The 10,622-nt window shown below is 49.2% G+C and overlaps 1 protein-coding gene across 11 annotated transcripts in view; it reads left to right on the forward strand.

Annotated features, from left to right (window-relative positions):
- The window catches only part of SHROOM3 (shroom family member 3), a 342,494-nt gene extending 332,118 nt beyond the window's left edge, over positions 1-10,376 (forward strand). For 9 of the 11 annotated variants that reach the window (XM_055588843.1, XM_055588842.1, XM_055588844.1 and 6 more), the window contains 2 exons: positions 5,174-5,446; positions 9,380-10,376. In XM_055588843.1, the coding sequence (XP_055444818.1) occupies positions 5,174-5,446; positions 9,380-9,748 (642 nt within the window). In that variant the 3' untranslated portion in view covers positions 9,749-10,376. Of the gene's footprint in view, positions 1-5,173; positions 5,447-9,048; positions 9,209-9,379 lie in introns of all 11 variants that reach the window. The other 2 variants (XR_008717216.1, XM_055588845.1) reach the window with 2 other exon arrangements.
- Positions 10,377-10,622: the final 246 nt, after the last annotated feature.

Genomic DNA, 10,622 nt, shown 5'->3' on the forward strand with positions numbered 1-10,622 from the left:
GGGTGTGAGCTGTAAGAATGGGGGAGGGGGCCTGACATGGGCTTCTGACATCTGCCCGCCATCAGCCCCGTCCCGGGGTTTATCATCAGGGAGAGAGATGTGGCAGATTTACATCCAGGAAAGTCTCTAGTAGCTACGTGTGGACTCAGACAGTAGGAAGAGAGGATAGTTGGAAGGGTTACAGCTGCCCAGGAACGTGATGATACGGGTCAGAGAGGGAGGTGTAGGAGGAGCAGTGAGAAGCCGATGGATTTTAGTTTTCAAAAGAGGAAGTAAAAGTGGACAACCTGTTAGCAGATTAATATTACACATGGAGCACGGAAGAGAGGAAAGAGGGCTGACTCCGGGGTTCCTGGCTGAGGGGACTGTTGTGACAGAAATAGGAAAGCAGAGGGAGGGAGGAAGATGAGCTGCATTGAATTTTGAGGAATTTAATCATGCTGCTTCTTGTATGTCAGAGATTCCTGTTACCAGGAACCAAGAGATCTCAGAACCAAGAGATCAAATTAGGTAAATGTGACAGTGTTCTGGTCATAAGCCTTCCTGAGAGAAAACGAGAACCACTGTTGACAGCGTGCTGGAGAGTGTCTGCCTTGGCAGTGGGTCCCCCCCACCCCTGACCTTTCTGCTTTGTCAGGCCACACAACATGGGATGGAGACTTGCTCAGGACAAAAACTGCCCCCGACTTCTCTCGAGTGAAACGCAGCTAAAGAGAACAGCCCATGCTGCTGCTTGGATCCTCAAGTTGAATGTCTTTAACTCGTCCCAGTTTTTACCAGCAGGAGCCTAAATTTCTCTGCCCTCAAACCCTAGCCATGCGGCCGTGTCAGTTGCTCAGTCACGTCCGACTCTTTGCTGTCCCACGAACTGTAGCACGCCAGGCTCCTCTATCCATGGAATTCTTCAGGCAGGAATACTGGAGTGGGTAGCCATGCCCTCCTCCAGGGGATCTTCTCAGCTGAGGGATCGAACCCAGGTCTCCCACGTGGGCAGATGGATTCTTTCTTTACCACTGAACCACCTGGGAAGCCCTAAGGGTCCTGAATTACTCTGTTTAGATGAAGACAGGCCACTGGTTGAGGCTGACTGTGTGTGTAGTGACATTATTGGCAACCCTGTCAGCACAAGTCCCCTGAGCAGAAGGCAAAACAGTATTGGGGGTGGGGAGTGGTTGGCTATCTTCCCCTAGGGTCATCTGCCCAAGTGACTGACTGGTATATGTTCTTCAAGGGGCTACCTAATTTTAACCATAGCACAAAAGAGGAACAACTTAAATGTGTAACACTTTTTATATTTTCCAAAGTGCTTGCTTCATCTTACCTGAGCCTCACAACATTCCTCTGAGCTGTTTGAACATAACAACAAAAAGCCTGAATCCTGCAGCTGGTGACCTGGGTCTAAGCCCAGTGCTGCCCCTTTCTGTCTGCCTGAGCTTGGGCAAGTGACATAACTGCTGTCCGCCTCACTTTCCTCATCTGTAAAAGGGGGATAACAGCACCCATCTCACTGGGTTGTTGTCAGTAGTAATTGAAAATAGGAAAGTGCCTAAATGGTGCCTGGCACAGAGAAAGAGCTCTGTAACTAAACAGAATGATTATTTTCAGGCAGACATTAGGATGCCCATGCTGTGGATGAGAAAAGCAGATACAAAAAGTTGAGTGACTGGCCTGAGAATGAATTTCTGTCATAGCCAGATCTCCTGACTCCTGGTCCAGTGTCTGCATTGGTGCTGGAACCGTGAGGAGGTGGACCGGGCCCAGAAGGATTTCAGCCTGCAGATGGCAAGGTGGGAGGGAGGGGCTGTTAAACTATATTTCTAGCGAGAACCCTTATTAAGAGCAGCTCAGGTGGGTGAGTTAACAGTTTATGCCAGATGAGAAGTGGTTATATGTCGATGATTTTGCAAATTAATTAGCTCCTGAGAGACTAGTAAGTTATTTTTAAAAAATCAAAACACCTCTCCCCTCTCTCCCATTGAATTCCATGGGTATAAGTTGGTAGGTTTTTTTGAAAAGATCTGCCTGGCAGAGAAATGGCTATTGAATACAGCCAACTTTCCCTTGCTACCTTCAGTTATTCAAATCCGTCTTTAACTACATTTTAAAATCTAAATCTCCACATGTTAAGGGCTTGGTAAAATGAAAAAGTCAAATACCATCCAAATGTGCAACCTTTGGGTCAGGAGTGCTTGGTGTGACTGCTCAGTGATGCTGGTATTAGCCGATCTGGCTGGGCTCTGATGGATCACATTACAGCCCCGCCAATAGCTTTCAGAAATCAAAATGCAGAATGTAGATGGCTCTTCCTGCAGAAGCCTCCCTGCGTCACTTCTAGGCATTTTCTTCTCGTTCTGTCCATCCTTGTCTCATGAAGCCCAGAGTTCACGTCAGCTCCTGTACAGGCAGACCTGTGATTCTTCTGCTAACGTTGGTGTCTTTGAAAAACAAAACAGAGCAGGCGCCAAGCATTGCCTCTGCTGTCCCAAGAGTGTGCAGACAGCAGCTGCCTGCCTGAGACCTGCGAGCAGGCCCCAAGCACTGCCCCCACCACCCCAGGAGTATGCACGGGCCTCTGCATCTGCACAGCGCGTATCAAGGGGACAGCAGCCAGCACATGCTGGGGAAGGAGACAGCCAGCACCCAAACTAAAAGCAGCCCCTCGGTTCTGGGAAAGATGGCAGAGTAGAAGGACCTGAGCTCTCCCCCTCTCATGAAAACACCAAAATCACAGCTAACTGCTGAGCAACCAGTGACCAAAAGACTGGAATCTACCAGAAGAGATATTTTTACATTGAAAGATGAAGAAGAAGCCTCAGTAAGACAGAAGGTGGGGGGACACTTTCACAACATCATCAAACCCCATACCTGCCAGGTGGGTGACCCACAAACTGGAAAATAATTATGTCACAGACATTCTCCCGCAAGAGCGAGAGTCCTGAGCCCTACATCAGGCTCTCCAGCCTGAGGGTCTGGTATCAGGAGGAGGAACCCCCAGTGGGGCTTGAGTTCAGGAGTTCCACAGGACTGGGGGAAACAGAGACACCACTCTTGGAGGACGCACACAAGGTTTCACACACACTGGGACAGGAACACCGCAGTAGCCTGAACTGGACCTACCTGAGTCCTGGAAGATCTCCTGGAGAAGCAGGGGTCAGCTGTGGTTCACTGGGGAGCAAGGATACTGGTGGCAGAGGCCCCAGAGACTATTGATCAGTGTGAGCTCTCCTGGAGGTCTGCCATTTTGGTATTACAACCTGGTCCCACCCAACAGCCTACAGACCAGTGCTGGAACACTCAGGCCAAACAACCCACAGGAACACAGCCCCACCCATCAGCAGACAGGCTGAGCTCACAGCCACCTCTAAACACACCCCTTGATACAGCCCTGCCCACCAGAGGGGCAGGACCCAGCTCCATCTACCAGCGGGCAGACACCAGTCCCTCCCACCAAGAAGCCTGCACAAGCCCCAGGACCAGCCTCACCCACCAGGGAGCAGACACTGGCAGCAAGAGGAGCTGTGATCCTGCAGCCTGAGAAGTGGAGACCACAAACACAGAAAGAGAAAATGAGACGATAGAGAAATATGTTCCAGATGAAGGAACAAGATAAAAACCCACAACTAAGTGAAGTAGAGAGAGGCAACCTATCTGGAAATGAATTTAGAGTACCGACAGCAAAGATAATCCAAGATCTCCAGAAAAAGAATGGAGGCGCAAGTCAAGAGCATACCAGAGATGTTTAACAAACAGTAGAAGATTTAAGGAACAAATAAACAGAGATGAACAATACAGATGAACAATACAGAGATGAACAGAACTACAATACAAATAAACAGGAATGAAAAATATGCTTGAAGGAGTCAATTATTCTGTTGTTAAAACAAAAGAATGGATAAGTGAGCTGGAAGATGGAATGGTAGAAACTGCTGCCACGAAACAGAATAAACAGAAATGAGGACAGAAACTGACAGATATCGAAAATAAACTTATGGTTACCAAAGGGGAAACGTGGGGGGAAAAGGATAAATTAGGAACTTGGGATTAACATATATACACTACTATAAAGTAGGTAACTAACAAGGATTTACTGTATAGCATGGCGAACACTACTGAGTATTCTGTGAAAACCTATATGAGAAAAGAATCTAAAAAATGAATATGTTTATGTGTAACTGAAACACTTTGCCGTACCCCTGAAACATAACATTGTAAATCAGCTAGACTCCAATAAAATTAAAGCTAAGAAACAAAAAACAAAAGGCAGGGTCTGCAGAGGGAAGACTTGAGTGGGCTAGATGCTGACCCCGGTGGCTGTTCAGCCTTCTTTGACCCATCCTTACCCACTGAACCCCGCTCGTTTGGTGGCTGCCCTTCTAGTACCGCTGAACTGTCACCTTTAATTCAAGCCAGAACTTGGACATTTCAAGGACATCTGTGAACCCTATTTAAACTGAAGGAGCCTGAGAAAATTAGGGAGCCAAGTTCAGTAGAAGCTCAGAAGAAGAGTTCTCCCTTCTCTTCACCACTCACCCCCACATCTGAGGACAGACTTACTGGTTAATGCTCACTTGCCGATTAAAACTCAGCACGGCCCACTGTCCCGATTTCCTCACCTCGTGCACTGCATAGATGAGTGAGTATCTCCTACAAGACCGCTGGGAAGGCTCAGGGAGATAGTCTGTAGACTTCCTCACCATGTCTGGCTCATAGTAATTGCTCCACAAGTGGTATCCGTGATTAATACTCAGCTGTGTAATCGCAGGCAAATCCCTAGTTCCTTTGACTCTCAGCTGCTCTATTTGTTAAACAAGAATATATACTCTGCCTGCCTGTGGTATTGTTGTGAGGATCAAATGAGAACATGTCTTGAAAAGACTTTTAAAAGTGAGCAGTGAACAAACCAGCTGGGAAGGCAGTGTTGTGCACAGCACGACGTGACTGGACAATATTCCAAGGCAACGTGTGATTGTGCATAGCCTGTGAGGACTGAATAGATTCTGAGAAAGGAAAGGAGACTGTGGTCTAAGGTTGGGGCCAGTCCATACAGAGCAGAGGAGGGCCTTCAGCTGAGCGTCAAAAAAAAAGACAGGAAGGATGCGACTAGAAGTGGATCTTGTCACCTCTGACCACTCGGGTGGCTAACTTTTGCTGTGTGTCTCCTCTCTCGTGACAGGCGGAGCTGATCGGAAGCCTCACCCACAAGCTTGAGACCCTCCAGGAAGCCAAGGGGAGCCTGCTGATGGACATCAAGCTCAATAATGCCCTGGGGGAGGAGGTGGAGGCCTGGATCAGTGAGCTCTGCAAGCCCAACGAGATCGACAAGTACAAGATGTTCATCGGGGACTTGGACAAGGTGGTAAACCTGCTCCTGTCCCTCTCGGGGCGCCTGGCCCGTGTGGAGAACGTGCTCAGTGGCCTTGGTGAAGACGCCAGCAACGAGGAGAGGGTAGGCGGCCTAGCATCTCCCTTCGAGTCTCCTCCCTGCCTCCCCTGAGTCCCATGTACACAGAGAAGTATGGTGAGACAGGAGTCCTAGAGAAGACCACCATCTCCCTGGGGCAGGGAGAGGGGTCTGGCATACAGGGGAGCAGGGCAGAGAGGGGAAGGCAGCTCCCACGCCAGGATGTCATGTCATGACACCTCAGCCTCAAGGATACTTACTAGGAAAGTAGAAATGTGGGCGCCAGAGTTCCTTTCCTTCCTTTCTGTCCCAGAAAAAGGCAAAAGGCATAATGAAGATGGACATTAAAAACAAGAGAGGAATGACGAAGCTATTGGGGATGAGGAGAGGGCCCAGGAACATGAGCTCAGGCTCCAGGGAAGCTGCAGGTGAGGGGCCAGGGACGCCAAGGGAGGACGTGCCCGCCATTGTCACCGCACCCCTCGCTGGAAGAACGGAACATCATCAGTGGTGACAAGACACAGAATCCCAGGGCGCCCTCTGGGTCAGGCACTGTGGCCGTAGATGCTGTAGGCGCAGCCTCAGGGAGTTCTCACCAGAGGCACGTAAGTGACGCAGCCAGGACAGGAGTCCTGCTATGGTCCCCAGGCGTAATCCACCTCCTTGAACTTCATCGCAGAGCTACAGAGCATTCTTCACCTGCTCATCTGTGCAGCAGATATTTCCTCTGTGTCTGGTGTGGGCCACCATCTGGTGTAGGCACTTGGGATACTCTGAATAAAGCAGTCCAATCCCCGCCCGCATGGGACTTACTTACCAAAGAGGTCAGACAATAAACAGAGCTGTAACTTCACGTACATGCCGACTGACCAGCACTCCAGCCAGTAAGAGGCAGCTCTTTTGCTTCCTGGCTCCTGGAAATTAGGGATTTCCCAATCATTTCTCCGAATGTACTGCCTTAAAAGGAAAGGTATGTCTTGGCAAATAGATTTTTGAAAGATTAGAAGAGATCTAGATGGTAAGCATTTAGGAATGGGACTCTGAGCGCCCAGGACCCCAAACCCCCACCCTGGACCAGTGCCCACCTGTGTATATGTGCCAGGCCTTTGTTCCCTCTAGACAGTTTCCCTAGAAACTAACTGTCCTTGACTCCAAAGTGTTGTCCCTCCCGCCTTCCTTCCATCCAGCGAGCAGAGAACAAGAACCTGTCAAATTCCAGCTGTTCCGCGTGCTAGGGCTGACACTGGCTAAAAACAGCCCCCCCACCGAAGGCACTCACCAGACAGTGCGGAGGACCAGTGTGGAAGCAGCGATTGTGTCTAGTGTGCTTCTGCGCAGTGATAAACTCAGGGCCACGGGAGCACTCTTCATGTGGTACTGGGGTCAGGAAGGACTTCACACGAGTGCCACTCGAGTGGCGTCCAGAGGGCTTTCTTAATGCCAGTCGGACTGATGGGAAAAGCTTCACCATTAAGAAGGAATGTTATGGACAAAGCCCAGGCAGGAACTGAATTACATGTGGTTGGTATGTCTAGACCATAGAGTGATTCCTTGACTTACTTATTTTTAAGGGAGACCAAGAAGGGCTTCCCAGGTGGCGCTAGTGGTAAAGAATCTGCCTGCCAACTCGGGAGACATAAGATCCATAGTTTCAATCCCTGGGTCAGGAAGATCCCCTAGAGGAGGGCAGCAACCCACTCTACTATTCTTGCCTGGAGAATTCCATGGACAGAGGAGCCTGGTGGGCTCACAGTCCATAGGGTCGCAAGAGTTGGACACGACGTAGTACACAGGCAAGAAGGGATAATGAAGCTGCCCAGTCCCCATGGGGCTAGCATCAGTGGGGAAGCCATTATCACCTCTGGACCCGGAGAAGCAGAAGGAAGGGGCCCTTAGCAGAACTGTAGCCATAGCTCTGGAGGAAAGGTTTCAGCCACTGCCACCTGGCAAGGAGAGAGCCAGGAATACAGGCCTCAGTGTCGTCTTTCTCCCACCTCCCAGTCCCCTGCCGTGGCTGCCACTGGCCGAACCCAGCACCCAGCAGGGTTCAGCTTCACCAGACATTGAGACAGGCTGAGGAGAGTGGGTCTGGAGGGATAGTAGAATCCAGTGCAGAAAATCCTCACCAAGACCTGTGGGTCAGTACTTTAGAATTTAGCCTGGAGAGCCTTGAACTCATTTCGTTACATGATCGGCCTAGGGAGTGGGGAGAAGGATGTTACCATGGGGAGACTTCTAGAAAGATGGGTTTAGGCTGTTAATTTAGACCATTGTCTTGGGGATAAAGAACAGGGAGTGACTTAGAGCATGAGTTTGAATCAGCAGGGCATGTTAGATGAGGGGAAGGACAGAACAGAAGGTAATTCCAAGTTTCTTGTTCGGTCACCTGGCTGGATGCCGCAGGTCTATGAGATAGGGAATACTGGAGCAGTACTTAGAGGAAGATGAGCTGTTCCAGAATTGAGCTCAACTTAACACTTAAATGCCATCTATACTCTTAAGTACACATAAGTGCTTGCTCACTTGCAGAATACATCAGGATTAGTTTTTATTGTTGTTCAGTCACTAAGTCAGGTCTGACTTTATGCAACCTCATGGAGTGCAGCATGCTAGGCTCCTCTGTCCACTGTCTCCCAGAGTTTGCTCAAATTCACATCTGTTGATTTGATGATGCTGTCTAACCATCTCATCCTCTGTTGCCGGCTTCTCCTTTTGTCTTCAATCCTTCCCAGCATCAGGGTCTTTTCCAGTGAGTCAGCTCTTTGAATCAGGTGGCCAAAGTATTAGAGCTTCAGCATCAGTCCTTCCAGTGAATATTCAGGACTGATTTCCTTTGGGATTGACTGGTTTGATCTCCTTGCAGTCCAAGGGACTCTCAAGAGACTTCTCCAACACCACAGTTCAAAAACATCAGTTCTTCAGCACTCAGACTTTTTTATGGTCCAGTGCTCATATCCATACATGACTACTGGAAAAACTGTAACTTTGATTTCCTTGATAATTGGCCTTTTTTTCCCTTCAATTTTTTAATTATGGTAAACTACATAAAGGACTTCCCAGGTATCTCAGTGCTAAAAAAAAAAATCCACCTGCCAGTGCAAGAGACACAAGAGACACGAGTTCAATCCCTGGGGTGGGATGATCCCAACCTGGACTCCTGGAGAAGGAAATGGCAATCTACTCCAGTATTCTTGCCTGGAAAATTCCATGGACAGGGGACCCTGGTGGGCTTCAGTCCATGGGGTCACAGAGAGTCTGAGACAATTGAGCACACAGCACCTAGGCTTCCCTGGTGGCTCAGTGGTAAAGAATCCGCCTGCCAATGCAGGGGGTGAGGGTTCAGTCCGTGGGTCAGGAAGATCCCCTGGAGGAGGAAATGGCAACCCACTCCAGTATTCCTGCCTGGAGAATCCATGGACAGAGGAGCCTGGGTTGCTACCTCCCATGGGCTCGCAAGAGTTGGACACGACTTAGCAACTAAACCATCACCACCACATATAAAATTTGCTGTCTTAACCATTTGTAGCTGTACAGTTCAGTAGTGTTAAGTATATTTACATCGCTGTGCAACAGATCTCCAGAATTTTTTTCATCTCGCAAAACTCTATATCCATTGAAACAAGTCCTCCACTCTCCCCTCCCCCCAGGCCCTGGCAATCACCGTCCTACTTCATGCCGTTAGGACTTTGACTACTCTTAAGGACCCCCTACAAGTGGAATCCTGATTGTCCTTTTAAGACTAGAAGCCTCAAGTAAAGCCGTAATGCCTCTCTAATTAAAGCTGGACCATACATAAGCACCATAAGGGTAATAAGCTGATTTTCAAAACACTTGAGCCATCTCCCTACTTTAGAGTGACAGTTGAAATAGCATCTTAGATATTGTCCCATCCTATAAAAAAATCTCTCTGCAGGCAGTGTGGCTCTCTTTCCCCCAAAAAACTGGCCCTCTGCTGACCCACTCATCTCGCCCTGGCAGAGCTCACTCAACGAGAAGAGGAAGGTCCTGTCTGCTCAGCACGAGGACGCCCGGGAGCTCAAGGAGAACGTGGATCGGAGGGAGCGCGTGGTGCTGGACATCCTGGCCAATTACCTCTCTGAAGAGCAGCTCCAAGATTACCGGCATTTCGTGAAAATGAAGTCGACACTCCTCATCGAGCAGCGAGAGCTGGACGACAAGATCAAGCTGGGCCAGGAGCAGGTCAAGTGCCTGCTAGAGAGCCTTCCCTCGGACTTCGTGCCCAAGGCCGGGGCCCTGGCTCTGCCCCCAGGCCTCGCTGGCGATGTGACTCCCGTGGGGGGCTGGACTGGCAGTGGTGTTTTCCCAGCGGTGACCTCCCCACTTTAACCTCTTCTCCAGTACCCACCCAAAAGACTACCCCTTCTCTCAACACTATTTAATCTGAAAAATGTTTCAGTACAAGCCACCCAGTAAGCTCTGTGGGTTATTGGGGGTTTTTTTTCTGGATAAAAGGAAAAAATTCCATCCAGGAAAAAGCCTGTCCTTCTCCTTCTTGCCCTTCATGATTGATCTCCCAAGAGCTTGCATGCCACTGGGAGGTGACCCCCTTTCTATTGTTACTTCATAGTAGAAAGAAAATTAATGAAACTGTGAGAACTGATCAGAGGGTGTCTGATTGATCGCTTAGTTATCACAGGCCGAGGCAACATGGATCTGTGGGTGTCACCCTCAGGACCGCACCCACAGTGGCCTTCCCTGCCTGTGGGCAGTGCTTCCTGACGACAAGTACGGCGTACTTATCAGTGAAGGGCCTGCGACATAACGCCTTACAGAGAAACACACACACGGGAGAAAATTGTCCAACCTTGAACACTGTTATTTATATTTTTAAAAATGAAAAAGATCATTGTGTGCTAACCACTTACTTGATTCTGTTCTGTGGTGGATGTAGACAGTTATGTTTGAGCTTTGTATTTTGTGAGAACCTTAATGAAACGAATTCCAAAGACAGTCACCTTGAGTGTGGAGACTTTTTTTCTTAAACTCCTGACATGTGAGTTGAGCTTCAGCGCTTGTTTTAAACAGAGTATGGGAAGTCCCAGCTGCCACCGCTGGCAGCTCACCACTTTACCCCTGCAACAAGCGGAACACCACACTCCTGCCCAGGAAGGCTTTGTGCGCCACGGTCATCACAGCCTTCCCCAGTGCTTCTGGTCATTATCCCTGGGGCAGAGACAAAGCTAAAGTCCACTGATGAGGC

Source organism: Bubalus kerabau, chromosome 7, assembly GCF_029407905.1.
Source record: "Bubalus kerabau isolate K-KA32 ecotype Philippines breed swamp buffalo chromosome 7, PCC_UOA_SB_1v2, whole genome shotgun sequence".
NCBI classification, from domain to species: Eukaryota; Metazoa; Chordata; class Mammalia; order Artiodactyla; family Bovidae; genus Bubalus; species Bubalus kerabau.